This window comes from Neopsephotus bourkii, unplaced genomic scaffold (genome assembly GCF_033783945.1).
Source record: "Neopsephotus bourkii isolate Nb327-2 ecotype Australia unplaced genomic scaffold, CSIRO-AGI_Nbou_v1 NB_1574, whole genome shotgun sequence".
NCBI lineage: Eukaryota > Metazoa > Chordata > Aves > Psittaciformes > Psittacidae > Neopsephotus > Neopsephotus bourkii.
In genome coordinates, this window is record NW_026902050.1 from 5,433,780 (window position 1) to 5,455,909 (window position 22,130).

General features: G+C 42.9%; 1 protein-coding gene across 3 annotated transcripts in view; it reads right to left on the bottom strand.

The window, feature by feature from the left end:
- Positions 1-22,130, bottom strand: part of PPM1L (protein phosphatase, Mg2+/Mn2+ dependent 1L) — a 105,193-nt gene that overhangs the window by 3,937 nt on the left and 79,126 nt on the right. For all 3 annotated transcript variants that reach the window (XM_061371657.1, XM_061371659.1, XM_061371658.1), the window contains exons 2-3: positions 21,383-21,557; positions 3,460-3,621 (exon numbers count right to left, since the gene is read on the bottom strand). In XM_061371657.1, coding sequence (XP_061227641.1) covers positions 3,460-3,621; positions 21,383-21,557 — 337 coding nt within the window. The remainder of the gene's footprint in view (positions 1-3,459; positions 3,622-21,382; positions 21,558-22,130) is intronic.

Genomic DNA, 22,130 nt, shown 5'->3' on the forward strand with positions numbered 1-22,130 from the left:
AGGCAGTTTCATGTAGACATTTTAGACACAATTAGAGGACAGTGTGCAAGTCTGTGCTTGCAGCCCAGAAAGCATCGAGCTCTGGGGCCACAACATAAGAAGGATGCTGTTGGAGCAAGTCCAGAGGAGGCCACAAAGATGCTTAGGGCGCTGGAGCATCTCTCCTATGGAGACAGGCTGAGAGAGCTGAGCTTGTTCAGCCTGGGGAAGAGAAGGCTCTGGGGAGACCTTAGAGCAGCCTCCCAGTGCATAAAGGGGCCAACAGAAAGCCTGGAGATGGACTTTCTACAAGGGCATGTAGGGATAGAACAAGGGGGAATGGCTTTAAACTGACAGAGGGGAGATTTATATGAGATATTAGGAAGAAATTCTTTCCTCTGAGGGTTGTGATACTGGAACAGGCTGTACAGAGAAGCCGTGGCAGCCTCATCCCTGGAGGTGTTCAAGACTAAGAAGGATGGGGCTTTGAGCAACCTGATCTAGTGGAAGATCTCTCTTCCCGTGGCACGGGACTGTAACGAGGTGGTGTTTAAGGTCCCTTCCAACCCAAACCATTCTGTGATTCCAGATGACAGCAAGGCCTGTACCCCTCACGGTACTTGCAGAGGAGGTAGCTGATGCTGTGCACTCGCTGTGTGTGTTTACTGCAGCCTCTGCAGGTTGTGCTTACATGCACAAAGTGACTTTTCAGTGCCACTCTCATGTGGCACCTGGAACTGCCTACATCACAAGTTGAGTTCCTGTGGTTTGCTGAAGTGTCTATTGGCACTTCTAATATTTCATAAAGTCACTCATACGGAATACCTAAAAATGCTCCTGGAAAGGTAAACATTCTGCGGTGCTGGCTGCCACTGGAGAAGGAAAGACATTAAAGAAATAGAAGCTTTTTTGGCAAGCACTCAAACATTTTGCATGTTAGTGAGAACTGAGCTCAGAGGATTATGTTCAAGGTGAATGACTTCAATTTCTATCAGTGACTGTCACCTTGTGGCTCTACAACTGAGTGTTTCTCCACAAGCCAAAACCATGGCTGTTTCAAGGCTGCCGTCTTACACCAGTACTATATACATTGCTCGAGCTCCTGATAAGGAGGAGTTTCCTTGTGCTTTCTGGGGAAACCAATATCCTTGTGTCACAGGACATGCATTTCCCCTTCCCATGGGAACAGATCAGAGTGGAAGGAGCCTGGTCTCCTTCAGCTGCGAGATGATCAGCACCACAGCACCCACGAGCATGCATCAGCCGGCCTCTTGTGAAAACAACAGCCAGGCTTGACAAAAGCCCATGACCGGTGGGTGCTGTGAACTGCGCTGCCACACTGCAGAGCCAGTAACTCCACAGGATGCAGCACCTCAGCACAAAATGGAGGGCTCTGCCCTGTGCTCTTAGCTGATGACTTTCCTTTTGGCATCTGGCTGTGAGCTTTGGTATCAGTGGCCTCTCACTGCATCACAGAACCCCCATGAGAAACCTGAGCAGTGGCTTCTGGGGCTGCTCGAGTCCCACAGGACTGATAAAAAGGCTTTTCTTTTTCTGGTTGTGGGCTGACTTTGTGCACAGTTGCTGGGAATGGGGAAAGGAGAGGGAATGAATTCACTCCCATCCACTGCCCACTGACAGCAGCAAGCAGCAAGGCTCCTCAACATCCACCACAGCAGCCAAAAGTGATGGATTAGGTTAGAGTTGTCATCCCCATGTTAACACCCCACTGAAGCTCAGAGGGCAAGTCAGGCTCTTCTTTGAGCTGCTGTTTCAGGCTGCTTCAAGCGGATTTATATCAGAATGTGGTTAAGAAGGATATTTTCTCAGCCGGGGCTGTATGATTTCACTTTTAAATGAAATCGAATTCTATTAACACAAAGGTGAAGCCACTTTGTAACTACCTACAGCGCACTGGGCAGTGCGGCTTTATGGTGCAAGGTAATGCTGGAAAACCAAAATGTAACATCATGCTGTGGTTCTTGAGTTCTACAGGACAAGTATCCAGATGGTGGAAAAGTCAGGTACTTGTCACAGTAGCAATGTAGGCAACCTAAAGTATCCAGGAGGAGTTTAAACTGGATTTTGTGTTTTTAAGCACTATGAGGCCGTACTAATAATGATGCTATGATGGTGCAATAGGGAACAGAGAAGCAAATTCATTAAGTCACGAGGCGAGATAGATTTTTCTTGTCTTGTTTTCTTGTTTACCTGCAGGTAGTCACAACATTTATCTGTCTATTAAAACAACTTTTTTCCCCAGCTGGAAATTCCTGCAAAAACCCAGGTTAATTTTACATGTTGCTGTGTTATAAAGCCTCACTCCTAGCCAAATGAAATAATACAGTTATTTTTTTTCTCCTAAGTGAAGTCTGCTCTAACTGAACAGTTGCACAGAGGACATGGGCTTGGCTAAGAGAGAAGCACTTCTACAGGCAAATCTCCATATTTTATTAATATGTCCCCCAAGTGCAAAGCTGAAGCAAAGTGAGACTAAGATTTTCCTATTCCTTTTTCTTAGGGTCTGCAGAGCTCTCTCTGGGGAACATATGTAACCTCAGTTCTCTGTCTAGCAGCAGCAAGGATCCCCATTGCTCTTACACCTCCTTACTGACTGAGGCAAACAGCAGAGTGCACACTGCACATCCACAGGTGTTTATGCTGGTGTGAGCATGTGGGTAACATGTTGGTTTTAGAATAGGTTTATACTTAGGGAAATACTTGCTATTTGCTACAGATGACGACCTGGCAGGCAGTGAGGCAATGCCTCTCTGGAGGCAGCGTTCATTGGCAGGTTTAACACAAATGAGAGGAACCCTTTTTCTTCACCAAACAATTTGCTGCTGCAGGCTGCTGTGGGAGCCAAATCAGAAATGGGTTCAAAAGAGACATTGACAAATTCATGGAGAATTGGCTATTAGATCTGATGGTCCAAATGTAACTTTTCACCCAGGAGGTGGCTACACTGACAGGTGATGAAAGCAAGAAAGATCTACTGCAGAAGGATTCGTTTGTTGTGTTCTTTTCCTACACTCCTGCTACAATTTACATGTTTGTGCTCATTAGCAGCCACTATATGGGAACAAAAAATAGCTTTGATGAATTAGATTCATGCTCTGCTTATCTGAGGAACTAAACCTGACTCGGCTTCAGACCCAGCCTCTCACATAAAGGCTGCTGATGCGGTTTGGCGCCAAGAAGCCTGTGAGGCTGCTGCTGCTGTTTATTAATTTGCTCCCTACAGAGATCACAAGAGAAGTGGCTGGGATGGTCAACTGGCTGTTGAAGAGGAAAGCTGCTCTTTTTTCTCTGGCACCATGGAATGGTTTGGGTTTCAGGTTGGGACCTGAAACATCATCTAGCTCGGATTTCATCTGCTGATGCCCAGTCTGGTACTTCTCAGTCTCTCTCAGGAGAAAAGTCTGTGTTTACTGACAGAGTAGAGAACCTTCAATCCAAAGCAAAACGGTTATGACTCACCAGCTCTTTTAATCCTCTTCCTCTCTTTTAGCTGGTAGGGCTTGTGATCGTGTGACAAGGGAATAGCATTCCCGTCCTTGTCACACAGGACTCCTCGCGAATCTCCAACATTGGCCACTGTGAGTTCTTTATCTGACAACAGTGCGATCAAGCAGGTTGTGCCTGGAAAAAACAGAAGGGAATGGGAAGCAAACCAGAGATATGGGGTGTGTATGTGTGTGTGGATATATACACATATATCTCTAAATGTTTATCAGGAAAATGTTTTTCCTGTTGATAATGGCAGAGAGGGGCTGAAGTGGGAAGTGCTTCCCAGTCTCCATCTGGGCACTGGCTTTTCCTAATGGCCAAGGGAAATAGTAAGAGAAAAGCACAAATTAGCTCCAGAGCCCACTCATTGCTTTCCTGAACTGCTAGTGCTGCAGTGGAGCATGCAGGGGTAAAACAGAGCTCTTTCCTCTCATCCCCTCCAGAACTGAGGCCAGTTTTAAACTTTTTATACTGAAAAAAATGGAAATATTTGTCATTGTTCATTACTTTAACCTTCAAATACACAGCAAAAGTAATCAGTCCTCGACCACCACATCCTGCAGGCATACTATGTCACTATTTGCTGGCTAAAGTGGCAGGACAGTATTAGAAAAATTGGCTGTTTCTGAAGTGCAAAGGCTGTAGTTTTATTTTCCTCATTTAACTGATGCAGTGGAATGAATGTTGACTGAAGAAGATCCTTTTAAGACCATTCCTTTACTGTATTTTCACTTTCCAGTGAGTGTGAGCTGTATTCATAAAACCTCCAGCTTCATAGGAGGCATACGGGAATATTCCAAATACTCTCTTCATGGGCTTTGGACCAGACATCACAACTTCATTCATGCTTTAGAACTGAAAGACGGCACGTGAAGTTTTTAGATACAGACTAACAAACATTGAAAGGGAACACGCCTGGCACTCAATTCGGATTGCATTGGGCTGCTAAAATTGGTGTAAGAGGTACTCTGGTATCCTTCAACAGTAAATAAAATTAACTTATTGGCAGCTTTCTTTTCCTTTTAAGTAGAACAGAGAAGCACATGCTTGAGTTCTCACCACTGTTGTTAATTTACACGTGATTATTCATTTCAAGTGAGCACTGCGGAAGCAGCATGTGGGGCTGGCCTGCCTGATCAAGGGCCCCAGTGATGAAACGCAACCAACAGCAGCGTCACAAAGAAACGTGTCTCTGCTTATACCTTCAGATCAGACAAAGATGGAGTTTTAATGAAAACACCAACAACAGGGTGTTTTCACTGCCTGCCATCAGTGGCATCCTGATCACTGGTTTTGGTCTTGGAGATCTATATTAGGGTTTCAGTCTATGCTCTGTGGCCTTCAAGCTAAATTCTCATCACTGCTGCCTGCTGTATTGCTGTCCAAACCAGAGTTGGAAACTATGTTTTGCTGTTCCCATGTCAGTAGTTGAATATCTCATGACTAGTGTAAATAAAAAAGGCCAGTAATAAACCATTTGTGTTTAGATGCACTATGTTCTGAAGATTTATTTTTAACATAATGGTCTGTCTTGCACAGCAATAAACCAAAGCTATTTTTTCACAAGACAGTAATATAAAAAATATATATATATATTATTTTTTGCAACTGACTGACACATCGCAGACCTAAATGGACACAGTTTCACATTTGTTGCTAAAGCCCCTTGCTAACTGCATAACTTGATGACTGAGATTGCACCAGCGGGTGTGAGGGAGGCTGTGCTGGAAGGGGCACCCACTAGGCAGATGCCTGCCCTGCTCAGGTGCAGGGTGCCCAGCCCTAGCACCCTGGAGAACAGACCCGCTCCAGCTGCAGAGGACTTGGTGGTGAAAACACCAGTATCCAAACCACAGAGACCCTCAATAACGAGGGTACAGACTACTGGAGTGGGGGAGGAGGTGGTCATTTGAGCAGGACAAAATGGGATTTAGCACTGGAGGGAACCTTATGCTCCACCTGAACAAAAGCTCGTAACTCTGCAAACGCAGAAAGCCCTGCTTCAGTAAGAAAATCACAGCACTAAATGGGACCCTCCTTTGCTTTTGTTTATGAAACTTTTCTTAACAAACATTCAAGCAGCATCATGTTAACAATCTGCACAAGACTGGAGGGCTGGTACCTGCTGAAGCTGGTCTGAACTTCAGACAGAAACAGAACAGCTGCCTTTGCAGTTTGGGCTGAAAGCAAAAACCTGTGAGATGCAAAATGGGGGCAAAAGTGAAAGCCCTGTTGGATGGGAACACAGAGCAGAACACAACTCCAGAAGGATCCTGGAGTGATGTGGGGCTGAGAGGCTCCGTGATCCACCACCCTGCTGAGACTGCTTTCAGGAGATCATTGCTCTGGCTGTACCTGTAGCTGCCGTCCTGGTATGACAGCTGTGTTTGTAAATTCATCAACTCTCCCCCACACAAGACCACCCTCCTGCTCCGCAGATCACCCCCACCTTCCCCTGACATCAGCCCAGCATGTATTTTTCCTACAAGTAATGTTAAAATTTGTTTCCCAGTAAAGAAAATACTGCAAATAACATCCTACAGGCCAGGAATTCAACAAGTAAAATGCTTCATATACACAGTAATTATTACCACAATTTATATAACACTGACTGAACACAGTCTTCCTGGTTATATGATCTGTGGGAATGAAAGAGAATGAGTGTCTGAAACAGAAGATCATTTCCAAAGTGATTAAGGTAGCATCAGTTGTTTCACGGTCCCTGACTGATGGCTGGGCTATCGTTCAGTCCGTGACCTCATGCTACTGCCTGCTGCTACATGAGAAAGCAAACTTACTTTATGTTGTTTTCTTTTCCATCTATTTTTATTTCAGTCACTTAACCTTGTGTGGAGTCAGGAAACATCGTGCTCTTGTCAGCTGCCTCAGATTTAACGCAATTGCACAATGGAAAATTCCCAACATAACGGGTCCAAAATGTAGAACACATGTTATATTAGTCCCTCCATGCAGCTGCCTGAATAATACCCTGATGAGCAGTTTGCAAAGAAAATCACCAGAAAATTTAAAACCTGTACGGTACTGGCTGCAGAGATAGGGGTGGTTTAAGTCAGCTGAGATTATTGGTGTTGTACTTTAGTATCAGACAAGGCACCTTGCAAAAGTCAAGGCTGCACCGGCTCTACCAGTTTTTAGATAACTGCTTTATTGAAAGGAATAAATGTCACCAGAGTGCAAACAAGACCTGGCTAATACACTGAAAGGCATTTGAGAGCCCAGGCATGATCCAGCTCACCCTGCAGCTGCTGGCCATATCGTGCTTTGCGCATGGCATCAGAAAGTCCTGCTGCTGCCAGACTCCAGATCTCGACTGGTGGGGCAGCTCAGGATGAGGACCAGAGCTATGGGCCTCTGGAGGGCCCATGGTGGTTGGAAAGTGCCCCAGTGTCCTCATTTCATCCCATCCATTCACGAAATCTCAGTTAATCTCACCAGGTGCTCATCATATCACTTGTCCCTCTTTGCCGAGCTTTTGTTCTGTATTCCAAGTCTCTGATGCCCCACAGCTTTCAGGCTATCAGCACATGTAACCTCTCCCCCTTCCCCTTCATCACTCTCTTCAACCCTGAATTTGCCCATCTCTTGGTGAGAAACCACACTTCCACCCTGCCCCTACCTCACACTCTTAAATGGCCGAAGTCCCTGGCCAAGGCTTTTCCTCCTGAACAATTGTCCTCCCCATGCATGCTTTCTCACTGCTTTTCCCAATCCTCCCCCACCTTTTCCATAGCGCTTTGCACAGAGCTAACAATGGAATAACAGCTCAGACCAGTCCTGCTGGAGTGGCAACTCCAAGTCAGACAGGAACTATGTTAAATCAACCCAGGCAGCTGCTTTGTATTGAGCCTGGATCCCCTTTCACAAACTGGTGGTGTACAACAGCACTCCTGTGATGCCTGGCACAGGAGAGCAGAGGTCTGCTGTATCCTTGGAAAAGAAATGCATTCAGAGTGACTGCAGGTCAAGAATTCAGTATTTACTTGGTTGGGGTGACTAAAAAACAAACAAAAAAGACAACTCAAAAAAACCTTTCCCATCTTTTTTTAGCAGTGCTCAAGCTTGAATTCACACAATAATTAAGCAACAATTAGTATTTTCAAGCTTCAGTAATCTCCGGAAGGAAACAGAATGACTCAGAACAGTGCAAAAAGCAGGATAAACAGAAATCCAGATTTATATTTACTCTCCACTAGCAACTTGCACTGCATGCAGCTTCTTTCTCATTTACAGATCTGCATTTCTACTTGCCTTGCAGGGACTTCAAATCCTAAACAATAAGACTTCAGTAGTTTTCAGAGCAGGCACGTGCTGTTTTTAACATTAATATCTGTCCTCTCTGCCCATCTGCCTCAGCTCCTCCCGTTGAGAGCAGATGTGTCTCCTGCCTTTCTACTTTACATGCTCTGCACATACCCCCAAGCAATGCAAATAAAACTTTGATTATAGCCTGGGGAATGGGCAAGACTGAGAAGAACACCATAGGTAAGTATATGAGGAAGGGTAAAGGGAGCTTCTTGCTTCCTAGTGGACAGGAATGGGGATAAAAAGTGGTGTGAGACAATCAACATCGTGAAACACCACCTCTGTGTGCCCTCCAAGTGATCTGCCAGCTCCAATCCAAAGCCATAAAAATAAATCTAATTATCCACTGCTTATCTGTAAGATAAGCAACGACAAAATCAAGTAGCAGACATTCACATTTCATTCTTGATGCAACAGTGCAAGAACTACAGGGGCTGGAGACCTTTCCTTGCTCTGATGCTCCCCAAACCACCACATCTGTCTGGAAAATGAGGGGCAAATCAGATACTGAAAGCATCAGTTCTCCAAGCAAAAATGATCCCAACAACCTATAGTTGGGATGGGATCACTGTAAAATCTTTTGCTGGATCTCAACAATTTGCACACAGCCTCCTCCTTGGCTGTTTTCTAATCCAAGGCACCATTTCTCACGCATTTTCAACTTCTCTAATGACATCCAACCTCATCAAGCATTTTGTGAAAGGCCAAGCTAATTGTGCTCATTAGCACTTCTTCATCCTTTACTCCTTTAAATAGCCACACAATTTCTTTTAGCAGAAGCAGGTGAGAGAAAATGCTATTATAATCTCCAAAATACACAATTTTGGCAAATTACTGTGCTAACTGCCTGCAAATGAAGTAAAGAGCTCATCACTTACAACACCTTTCAAAGCTGCAGGTGCATTTTTAAAGTACCCATCTCATTTTCCTCGAACGTCGTGCAAGGTGTATGGGACTGAAGAGCCTACACATCATACAGGCATTCATCCCTGCAAGCCCCTCTGCTGGTGTCTCCTACAAACGAGCTGCGCCTGCCCCTTCTTTCAGCTAACAGAATTCTTCGTAAAGCATGAAGCTAAAAATAACCATTCTGAAAATTCCAGGTCTCATAATTTCTTAACCATCTCAACAGAACATTCCCCCTCCCCCCAAAAAAAAAATTAAAATAACTCCTTCTTTTAAAATAAAGGAAACATTGGATTCTTAGAATTACATGGAAATTACTTCAGATCTTTATAAGATAGTAGCTTAATTTCCACCACAAAACAATTCCTACCTGGGTGTATGCAGCAATATTTTTAGATCTTGTATTTGAAACAGAGAACCATATTGTATTCCTATTTAGATTCTATTTTCTGGTCTAATCCATGAGTATGTATCTATTCCTCAATCCTGTTTACCATTAATCATACTATCTTCATCACACTTGGGATATACTTAGAGCCTAACAGATTTGTGCAGATGTTCCAAGTCAGCTATGTAAAAGATACCTGAAAGTGTTTTCCAGGTAGAAGAACAAGAACAGAAGTTAATTACTGAAACATGGAACCCGTTTTGGGCAGCCTGTCCATCTTCCAGACCGCTCTGACACAGCCCCATCAATACTACAGTGGAATGAGAAGCGCTCTGACCTTCGTGCCACCCTAGTGGCCGTGTGATTAATTTCGTGTCCTTATGAAAAGTAACCTTAATACAACAGGAATCTCTATTTCAGGGCAAAAATCGATTTCTTGGCACCACTCTCATATTTAGTTTCACCTGAACATCCCACTCAGCCATTTAACACATTAGAAGTAAAATACAGTGAAAACTGTTTATGTTTTTCTGGTTAGAAATGTCTTCATGTCACTGGGCTAATTAAAGTGCAGAAAACCAGGCATGCAGTCTCCTTTGTGGACAAGCTCCAGTGTTTTGCAGCAACCAAACCTGCTGTGCCACCTTGCAGGTATATGACAAACAAAAATGCCTCTGCTGAGGTCTGTACATGAGAGGAAGAGAAACCTCGTGCTGACACTTCCCTGTGAGCTTTTGATATCCATGGGCTGAAACACAGTCTGTGTGGTGACTGCAACACCAGCGTTGGCACACAAACTATAAAGTCTGACTTCTGATTGCAGGAACTCCTGAAGCACTGGAAACTAAAATGACTGTAGACAATCATGCAATGTAGGATATATACAAAGGTATATGCTACTGTTATTTCAATATATATGCTACTGTTCTGTCCAACCATACATGCAAAGGTATATGCTGCTGTTCTTTCAAACCACATTCCTATGGTAGCTCTAACCAGCTGCTACCTAAGCCAAGCAACAAGACCGAAGGGTCCAGCTTAGCGTGAGGTTTCAACATGTTCGGCAGAGCAGATAAGGTGCAGCTCCCAGCTCAAATGCAGCATTCCCTTATTTAAAAACAGATTATATCAACTGAAAACAACAGTTACTGCTTTCAAGTAGGAATTACACCTAATTTCTCCCTCCCTCTCACCCCACCCTATCTATTGTTGAATGTGTTTCCCCAATTCCTAGATCTCTATAATAGAACTAAAATTTAGGGGCCACATAAGCTCAGCATGACTCAGCAGTGTGTGCTTGCAGCCCAGAAAGCCAACTGTGCTCTGCGCTACATCACCAGCGATGTGACCAGCAGGTTGAAGGAGGTGATCCTGCCCCTCTACTCTGCTCTAGAGACTCCATCTGCAGTGCTCCATCCAACTCTGGGGCCCCCAACACCAGGGATGTGGACCTGTTGGAAAGAGTCTAGAGGAGGCTGCAAAGATGCTCAGAGCACTGGAGCATCTCTCCTACGGAGACAACCTGAGAGGGCTGGGCTTGTTCAGCCTGGGGAAGAGAAGGCTCCAGGGAGAACTTAGAGCAGCTTCCAGTGCCTAAAGGGGCCAACAGGAAGGCTGGAGAGGGGCTTTTTACAAGGGCATGGAGTGACAGGACAAGGGGGAATGGCTTTAAACTGACAGAGGGGAGATTTACATTAGACATTAGGAAGAAATTATTTCCTGTGAGGCTGGTGAGGCACTGGCACAGGGTGCCCAGAGAAGCTGTGGCTGCCCCATCCCTGGCAGTGGTCAAGGGCAGGTTGGACGGGGCCTTTGAGCAGCATGGTCTAATGGAAGGTGTCCCTGCCTGTGGCAGGGGGGCTGGAACTATATGATGTCTAAGGTCCCTTCCATCCCAAACCATCTTATGATTCTCTGTAATTACATGGAAATAGTAGGAGCAAAATGAAAATTCCACTTGGAAAAACCCCCCACCATCAAAATAGTTAAAAGCATCCAATTTCTGCCAAGTCCTGGGACATCTCCAGCTTTACCCCAGCCCTGCCTAAAGGATCAAGGCTGCACAATTTCATTTGAGCCTCAGGGATTGACCTGCTCTTTTCCTGAGGTGCCTGAGCCACAGACAAGAGACTTCAGCAGCAGCTATAAATAAGGTGTCAGCAGGTAGGCACTAAACTGAAGACGCATAATTAGCAAATCCTTCACAAACAGTGTAAAAGCAGCGGCTGGTTTACAGATGCTGAGCATGTCTCTGCATCCTACAGCCTTAACAGGGCTGTTCAAAAATCCCCATTGTGGCTGGCAGTTGTATCCGACAAATGGTTTTTATGATGACTATTATTCCTCAGCCTCTGGGGTGAGATTTTATAAAGGACTAACACCCATCAGTGCCACGGCCGTCTATCAGGCTGCAGCTAATTTCATGGAGGACCACTGTAAATACCTGCTGCGCTCTCCAGCTGGCCCTGAGGCACTTGGATGATGGATCACTCACCTTAACTCCTGAACAAATAAGGAACTTATGACTATACAGGCAGAATTGTACAGCAAGGCGGTGTTTAAGAGTTATTTATTCAGTACTTAAGGTCTACCTCCAAATTATAAACATGTACCCCACAGAAAGGGATTGTGGTCTTGCTTTGTATTTCCCATGCTGGCAGAAGATTGAGAGCAAGACGAGGAGGCAAAAAGGGGTGGGGAGTGATAATGGGCCAGAATTACACACAGTTAGGGAGGTTTGTGGTTTAATTCAAGATCCTCACTCTGTCCCCCTGCCCTCCACTATCCAACACACAAAATTTGATGATGCAGATTTTACTGAGCTGTAAATTGAGGCTGGCTGGCCTGAGCAAGGGTGGCAGCTTAAATCAATCTGGTGACCTTTCCCATTTTCAGGTTAACATAACTCACGGGCTACTAATCTTCCAATATCTGGGCAAAAGTCACTTTGGACAGTACTTTTTTCCTTCTGTATTTCTGTATCTTCCCCTTCCCTGTACCAAACCCTACCTTGCCCATTTGCAAATTCAAAACAACCCCACTGCCAAACATCCATTTTCTGGGGGCAGAGCTGTCACCTCCCAGCACGTGGCTGAGTGGGAACAGCACACTTCGGGGGGAACTTCTGTATGAGATCAGTAAATCCAACTGGCAGCTGAAGCCCAGGCAAAAACCTTTCCAAAGACAGGCTCAAGCCATTGGCAGACAGCGACTGCAGCCCCTAATCCCACAGCTGATGGAAAAGATGGACACAGAGGGAGAAAAAGCACAGATATTGCTGAAACTCATCAACTGCCACTGTTACAAAGATATTATGGCACGAAGAAGAGCCAGTTTTTGCTTGTTTATGACCAAATTCTTTACCTTAATGGGTTGTTACAGATTATGGATAGGGTTTTAAATAAAGCTTCACTTGAGAAGAGAAAGCCTCCTTTTGTTCTTGCTCCTTTTTCCTCCTACATCTCCCCATGTATAATTCAAACACTGAGAAATAATGAAAAAAGGCTAACAGTGATTGATTGTGGCTTGCAATGCAGTTGTGCATGCAAAGCAGGGCTTAACACGAGCTGAATGTTGCTGCAAATGGGGAGAGTGCAAGGGTAGAACACACAAAGATGTGTGCAGAAACACAGCAGCATCCTTAGATCATAAATCCGTGTTCATGTGCTTGTGGCTTGACATTATTACAGTACCACAGAATCATGGAATGGTTTCAGTTGAAAGGGACCTTAAAGATCCATCTATTTCCAACCCCCTGCCATGGGCATGGACACCACACACTAGACCAGGTTGCTCAAAGCCCCGTCCAACCTGGCCTAGAACACGTCCAGAATAGAGGGGAGAGTAGAGGGAGAGAATCTCCTCTTTTGATCTGCTGGGCACACTCCTTTTGATGCAGCCCAGGATACAGTTGGCTTTCTGGGCTGCAAGCGCACACTGAAGCCAGCTCATGTTGAGCTTCTTGTCAACCAACACCCTCAAGTCCTTCTCCACAGGGCTGCTCAATCCCTTCTCTGCTCAACCTGTAGCTCTGCCTGGAATTGCTCTGACCCGGGTGCAGGTCCTTATACTTGGCCTTGTTGAACCTCATAAGGTTGTCACCAGCCCACCTCACAAGCATGTCAAGGTCCCTCATACAATATTTTCTTTTAATGATTTTCCAATTGTTTTCAAAAGAATGCAAATACTAGCTTTTCATACATGACATGGCAAAACTATGGGTATGGATAATATGGAGCAGCAATACTGAAGATAGTAAGTTAAATACTAAAATTTAGCAATTGTGGGTGTAATGGAAGGTTTTGCAAAGGTGTAGCTGGTGATGGTTTTGGGCCACTGCACCGTGCTACACCAGTGCTGTTTGCTTGTCTGGGTAATGAGGCAGGAAAATTTAATAAGGATCTCCAAACAGTCTGTCAGGTTTGTAAGAACAAACTTTGCTGCCTTCACAAGACACTTTGCTGTCTTCTTTGCTACTCACAAGACCCTTTGGGCTCAAAAGACCCTTCAGGCATTTTTCTCTGCATCCATCATCAGGTGACAAACCTCTGCCAAGATGGATGGCTTTCTTCCAGAGGACAGAACAGATATTCTGTCTGCATACACGGAATTTGCAGCAAGCTGTGTCTTCAAATGCTATTTCTGTCTGATATATTTTTAATAAATTCTAATTAAAAAAAGATAAATCCATGCTCATGTCTGTATTCATGCAACATGTGCATCTGAAATTGAGGAAGAACACTACAGTATTGATAGCAACTCTCTCAAGCGAGATTCAACGGAATCGATCAGTTTTCAAATGACATCCAACAAAAATGTAAGCAAAATAAACCTCAGAAAGTGGTTTTACTTCTGCAGAGCTTACACACTTTTTAAGTCTTTTACTAGGCCAAAGATACAAATGGGGGGAGATGGCAGTCAGGCAGTCATAATGCAGTGTCCCTGAAAAATCACTTTAGAAGGTAGGAGAAGCAACCTTTCCTGAATGCAGGAGACCTCAAACCACCACTCCACAGGGCACCAGCCAGGACCAGCTCCACCACAAGTTATGGCTGAATTAAGTAACCACCTAAAAACTAAGTTTATGCATTTAAGATGCTTTCCAGACTTAATTGATAAGTACACAGAAAGGAAATGGCCAGTTAATATTCAATACTAATTAAGTTAGTATTATAATTAGACTAAAACCATTAAATGGTTTATAGAACATTTTCTATTGCACTTCTGATCCTTGGCACTCTGCAGGGCTGCTTTGGTTTCTTCCCTTTCTGCAAGACTTTAGTAACAGTAGAATTTTTAGTTATATTTTAACCGCTACAAATGTATAAATACCAAAGGGAGGAGTACAAGGCATTCATAGTGTAAAACTGAAAAGTTACATCTGCTTGAGTGAAAACAGAATGCTTCATGTGATTAACACAAAACTCCCTGACACAGCCCTATAGGGTCACCATTGCACTTACATGCACAGAGGTTTCACCAAATATATAGAAATATATATTCAGAAAATATAGATAGCAAATATATATATAAATATATAGAAATATTTTTTGTTGTTCTACCAAATATACAAATGTATTTACCAAATACCCTAGAAAATGGGCTGCTAGCTGACAAATTTAAACAGCTAAATACCTACTTCAAGCATAGATGACGAAGTGAAGAATGTTTCACAGGCACCTGTCAAAGTGCTATTTCTGCTCTGAGCTTCTGCTGAGAGATTATAATTATATGAATAATGAAAAAATATTTTAATGGAGCAGAATACAGCATGCTTGGGCTGGCTTAAATGCATGCCTGTTGTTTACAAACACTGCCAATAGCCTAAAGCTGGAAGACCACAATGCAGGAAATCAGTCACACAGTTTATGCTGAAGCTACACCCTGAAATGTGATTTAAATGGTTTTATGCGCACACCTACAGGGACACTTAGGCTGGTGTTCAGCCCTGTTAGCTAGCTGAGCTGCTACCTGTGTTTTACCTGTGAGCAAAAGCTAATGCACAGACAACATAAACCAGCAGCCATGTTTAGGAAATGACTTTTCACATACTAAAGCAGAAATGCTGTTTTCTTTCCAGTGACTACTGAAGAGCTCTAGAGAAGTTGGCCAGAATCAGATGTCTATAATGCAGACACAAAAAGTAGAAGAGACCAGCTTTATCCTCAGTGACTACCTTATGATTTCTGCTGTAGGTACTGGTCCTCTGCAGTAAAACAGAGCCCTGGTTCATGGTGACCAAGTTTCAGCTGTATGTTTAATGTGTAAAAGAAATTAAATAAGCTAAAGAAAGCATGGAGTGTAAAGCAGAGATTAAATAAATTCAGCAGTAATCATCTGGCTATAAAGAGTAGAACTTCTACTGTGTTATTTGGAAAAGGCACCACATTGAGTTCTCATTGCAGTGACCAAAGACCCAGAGAAGGGAGTTGGTTTAGATCATGTTCTAGAGATCAAATACCTAAAAATCATTTAAAAACTGAATCTGAGCTGGAGAGAAAGTAGCCACCTGCAGTGGCCTGCAGGCCATGCTGGTTTTCTCCCTGTTAGAAAAAAGCCTTTGACACAGCAACGAACATTGCCCAACGCAATGTTTCAGTGCTGGTAGTTACATGTCTGCTGTGTTGACATGTTTGTAACGTATCAGAAAATAAATGTACTGGCTTACTGCACCCCTACCAAGGGGCGCTTGGCACAGTGCACAGAGATCCCACCCAGTAACATCTCTTAAAATGCAATAGAAACACATAATCTACTATAACCATCCTTTGCCTGTACATGCTTTTTCTTCAGAAAAATACATTGCTTCTGGCTTCTGTCTTCACTGAAGCTTATTTAGAGCTCTCCCATTGTTGTTCTTCCACATTCTGTGCAACCCACTGTCTTGCAACTGCTGTTTTTATCATATTCAGTGTATAACTTTCCTTCCCGCTAAATCCTTTAAATCCCTCCTAAAAACTTGTCAAAGCTTTTCAAACATTTTCAGGCTCAGGCTATTTCGTTTTTGGCAGTATTACATGTTCTTGCTGGACCATTATCACTGTATAACTATGAGATTACAGCTGTCTGCTCTTCCCAATGCTGTCAGCAGAGCAAGCCCATACTCTGCCTTACTGGTAACGGCTGTAGCTGAGCCTGGAAAAGAAAATATTCCTCAGACTCCTTGCTGGGACAAGGATTTAAGCACCTGACAAGCCACCACTATTGAAAGCGTGTTCCCCTATTTCCCTGAAGACCAAGCCCTCCATGAAAAGAAGCAGTCAAACACACACCATAGGCATGGCCAAGTATGAGTGTGCATTATAAAACAGTATTTTTTTTTATTTATTCCAAAGAAGAACATAACAAACCCAACAGATTTCTTTCTGCATTTTTAATGGCTCACTGCTGAGCATAAGCCACCTTGGGACAAGCATCACAGCAAAGATAATTTACTTTATCTTCACTGTGATGTAGCATAATGATGACTTGACCTGGCAAAGCTCTTCGCAGTGGGAAAGAAGTTTTTTTCCCAGCAGAGGATTTATTATCCCAAATTATAGGATATATTTCTGGTACAATTTTACTGCTTTAATTCTCATTTTCTCCTTGTAATCGCTTTTTTTTGAGGGAAAACACCTGCCTGCACTGCCAGATAGGGAGGACTATAAATGAAAAAGGGGTACCACTGGCCCCTCGATGATTAAAGTTAACTTTCCCCCAGTGTGACCACAGTAGCATGGAGTTTGTGTGAAGCAGATGGACTTCCCAGTCTCTTGGGCTGAAGTTTTATCTTGGATGTTTTTGCTTTAATGTATTTTTGCTAGCAACAGCAAATGCTCATGGGACTGGATCTATGCCGGGTTGTAGTCCTGAAGTCAGAATGAAGGTCTGAGCTTTGGATTTGTGCTCAATGACAGTTTTCACAGCTGCAGCTACTAGAGAACCCATACCCAGTTTTCTGCAAAGCACAGAAATACAGGCTGAATATGAGGAGCTGATTTAATTCCTTATCCATTCATTATATACTAAATTGTACCAGAAGCAAAGAGTGGAGGATAATGCATCACCTGTTTTGAAGGACCCTGTGATTCAGGGAGAGCACAGCACCTGGGTATGGCAGAGTACAAACCCCCATCTCCTCCAGAAATGAAGTCCAATGTGTTGGAGCGCCAACGGCCACATTTTACTATATTTTAACCAGAAAAATAAATTGTGTTGCTAAAATTGGAGTATTCAGGCAATTTGGGACACAGACCACTAGCATAAAAAGTCGCTTTAAGACTATGGTACTGACAGTGAGCATCTCAAGCAATGGTGCACATCGACTGTATCTGAAAGTTTTCAGATGAACTCTACCACCAACTGCACTCACAGGGTCCAGCCAGGCATGAGCTCAGGGTCCCCCATAGAGAATGTGTGAGGGAACAGCCACCTGCTTTCCTTGCAGTGGGCTCCAGGAAACACAGGGCACTCCAGCAAATACTAGTTAAGGAAACATGTTCTGGCTCTGGATGCAGTGCCTGAATGTCAGCATCTTTCATGACTGTTTCGGGGCATGGAAAAATGAAATTAACCTTTTTTGTCACATAATAATGAAACTCAGCTTCTATAGGACTTTGAGGGAGAAGGGCCACCCATTAAAGAAAAACTTATCGACTACATCACAAAACTACCAGCAGAATCTCCTAGCAGCCTTTAGCTACTTGGCACACCAGAGTTAAATCCCAAAGTGCCTTTTAAATACCTAAACTTGTATTCTGACAGAATAGTCGATGGCTACCCCAGATGTTCAGAGATACTATAAATCAAAAAAATAGGACTAACACCCAACAAGTTTTCAGCAGGAAAAAAAGTCTTGCACAACTTTATGCAGTCTTAGCGAGTCAAGAATGCCACTTTTTAAATGAAGGGATTTTTGAAGATTATGAGGGGATTTGTACCCCTCTGTCACTTTCATCCTGCTTTCATTTTATAAAGCTTCCTTAGTCAAACTTCGCTAAAAATCTTGTCAACCTTTGACTATTTTTAGATAAACTCATTTAATTTGGTAGCTCTGATATATTGATTCCCTAAAGGGAATGATTTACAAAAAGAGGCATTAGGATGTTGAGTCCATCAAAGCTGCACGTAATTAATATTGCATGCTGCTGGAAATGCCAAATCAACACGCAAAATTATACCAAGAGCCCAAGCCATTTTAGCGTAGTTCTGTTTTATTCTGGCAGCTGAATTCTACCCACTTTGCTAGACATTGCTGGGGCAAAGAGAGTCAGCTGGCAGTGAGCACTCCATGAATCATAGGAAAATGGCCCTTCCAAGAGGGATGGAAAGGTTTCCTGGATGGGAAAGGCCTGCTCCCTTACTGTGGAAGTGCTCCCCTATATGCAACACCCTGATACAGTCAGCTTCTGAGCCCCCGGTATCACATACCTTAAACACTTAATTTCTAGTTTTCCTGACTGACACAGAATAGGACTCCAACTGCTCATGATTACAGAAATTAAACCCTTGACAGTGCTCTTTGGAATGGGTTTTGTTGATGTCTCACGTAGTCTGCTGTCAGACAAAGCTGTATTTTCCCCTTACATCACAATCACTTTTATTTTCATGATTTTGACTTTTAAAGATTGCTTTTTTCATTTTGTATGTACCACCAGCAGCTTGATCTCATTACACTGATTTTGGTACCAAAAAATGCTAATAAAAGAAAAATGCCACCAACACAACTGCTTGAGCACTGCTGAATAGCTGGTGCACTCAGGATCACAAACAGCTGCTGCAATTATATTTAACTGCCCATTTTCTGCACTTTGCTCACAATCAGATCTTACTTCAAGAGCAGGTAGCAGCATTTTTGCTTTTGTAGTAAACAAGTGACATGATTAGAATGATGAGCGGGTGCCATCTCCATGTTTTAATCTTTCAGAGGTGTCTCTACCTGATTGGGAAGCTGAAATTCTTGCTTTCTCTCTACAGTGAGCTGTGCTGTCACGCCATCATTACTTAAAACTAATTCTGAAGGTTTCTATATTCCATTTTGTGATTTTGTGCCCCTTTGTCTCACTGAACATGTGTATACGACAGGACTTTCCTAAACTAGTTATTTATGTAGCTTCTCATTTCCCCATGATTGTTTTATTGCATGATACAAATCCCCAAATGTGTGTTTCAAGCAATTTAAATCTTTATTTTCTCTGTACAAACACACAGTTTTCAATAAAGGAAAATTATTTCTTTTTCCCTGACAGGAGTCAGTAATTTCCTCTGCTCCATTTTCTCCTTCCTAACAAACTTCTATTGATCAAAATGACTGCAGAAATGAAGTGACCAAACCAGGGTAAAAGATTTACAAGATTCATTAGAATGGTAAATTCTGCATTAAAAAACATAAACAGGAGCAACAGAAAGCAACAACTTTCAAAGCTTATTTTTTACGTGTCGTTAAAAACAGGCCATATCCGATTAAACAAGTATCTTGCACCCTTATTTTAACTCTGCTGTCCTTCTAGAACTCATATGACTCCAAGCTCCTTAAGTATGTGACACGTATAGTCTGCAAACAGCACTGTGTGGGGATTGAGAGCATTTGGAATCAAAGCACTGTAAGAGAATCAGGCTTATTTATTGGGTGAGCGTGTGAATATAATTGATAAAGTAACAGAGCATTGTAATTACTTGAAGTTACTAAAGCTCAGGGCCCTGTAAGTACCCAGAACGCACAGTCTACAAATGGCTTTTTAAGTTGCTCAAGTGCCTTTGAGATCAAAGTAGCTTAAGAGAATCATATTGCTGGTGAGTGGGAGTCAGAGTAGGAGGCTTAACTAAATTGCTGAGTAGTTTGAGCATTTTAAGTACTTCAGGGCACTGTAGCGTGAGTATAAAGTAATAGGACAAAATAACACCAGCATGTTGGTGCTTGGCTTTTCAGAGCCAGACTAGCGATGACAAACTCAGGTGATGGCAATTTTAGCAGGATGCCACCTAACCAAACAAACGAGTGATCCACTTGGGCTGGTGTCTGGCAAGCACAATCTAAACAGGATGAAAAACCCAGTTATGAGATTGAGGCTTCTGCCTAAAGCAGCTGGAAGGAAAACTTGGAGCTGAGCTCAGCACAATTCTGCAAAGGCACCATGGTGTCAGGTACAGTCAGGGGAATACGAGAACAAGAAAGTGTCACTGGGGATTAAGAAAAACTCCAAAATGGGGACATACTAAATATAAACTGTCTTCTTGTACTACAAGGCTGCCTGAGGCTGGTTAGTAGGGCTGCAAATGTCTGTTGCAGCTCTCAGCCACGAGTGGTTAAAGTGGAGAAAGAGAGAGCAGTGTCTTTCAATAGAGCTAAGAAATAAAGGACACTGAGAGATGTGATACTGGGGGGAGTGCAGTGAGCAGGCATGACACACCTGGAGTGGAAACATGTGGCTCGTCCATACAGACCTCCAAACAGACTGTCCACTTGTTGCAGTGAATACTAACTCAGCAGTAAAATAATAAACTGTTCCTTTTGTTTGATCCTTTCTTTACAAGGTTGTGTTGTTAATTTCAATTTATTTAAACACCAAGAAACTGAGTATGATTCAAAGGAGTAGACATATAGCATATATAGGTGGCTATTTTGGAAGATCAGTGAAAAACATCAAAAGCGTCTATTTTTTCTCTGTAACTGCAAAGACCCCCATGCATCAGCACAACTCTGAAAGATCTAAAAGCTGAAAGACATTTCAAACTACTTTAAAACAAAATGCTAGTGAAAAGTATTACCTATAACTAAGAAAACCTCCTAATTATTAAGATACAAATATCAAAATGGAAACCCTTGCAACTGCACTGTCAGAATGTCGCTAGCACTCTACAAACTATCTGGGTTTGCCTTTCCACATGCATCATGTCCCATTTAAAAATCAGCTTCTGTGACTATCCAGTACACTCTTAGCGAAGTAAGCCTCAAAAGAAGTTAGCAGTGAAGGAGAAAATAACAGTAACCAGGTCGCACCACTTGCAGAGACACTAAAGAGGCACAGCTAGATCAATCAACATCAGTGCATTACAAAGGACAAAGCACCGCTAAAAAAATAACCGTCCTTTCAGCTAGTTAGCATTCAGTCACTGAAGTGGAAAATTTTCTATCTCAACTTGATTTTAGGAGAAAGAAACGCTTCACTAAGTCACCTCATACCTTTGAGGACAAAGTTCAGTTTGCCTGCACAAATCCTACTATGCAGGAGAAAGACAAAGTGAGCTTTTTTCTTTTCCCAGTAACATGCAACTTGTAAAGAAACACAAATATACCTGCTTCATCATAGGATACAGTCAATTTTTCCAGCATTTCTCGATCAATGGATAAAATCTGCTGTTCCAGGATGGTTTGGTAAGACAATACACTGTTCTCCTTGTCCTTCTCATAGTCTTGAAGGTGTTGTTTCAGGACTTCAGGCAGGCGGGACTTCACATATTCTGCTGCCGACTAGGTAGGAAAGAGGCAAAGGTTTAATTAATACAGTTGCTTTTAAAAAGCTCTACACATATCCATAGCACTTTTATTATTATTTTAAATTAAAGCATTCTCAAACATAACTCCTTACAGTAAGACAAACTTACTGCTGCTACATTCATGGTGCAAAATCCACAGGTCATTTCCCTGTAAAAATGACCCCTGCCCACCCAAAACTTCCAGGGAGTTAGAGATATAATGGACCAAATCTCTTTTGAGGCATAACCCACTTTTCATCAGGGCGCTTATGGCAGCCCAGAAAGAGTTACTCATGCTGGATGGGATGCACATATACCTCAATAGCTCAACTTCTTCATTGTTAACACAGTTTGAAAATACAACTATGAAATATGTCTTTACTCTAAATTTTAAAGTATGAAGTGGAATCACTTCACCTGCCATTGATACAAACCAGGCTCAGACAGGGAGATAGAGGTGAACATTTAACAGCATTAAAAAGTTACATATATATATATACACACACATCCCCACACAGAAAAACCTTGTAGATTTTTTTCTGACTGCTCAAGGCCATAGGGAAACGGA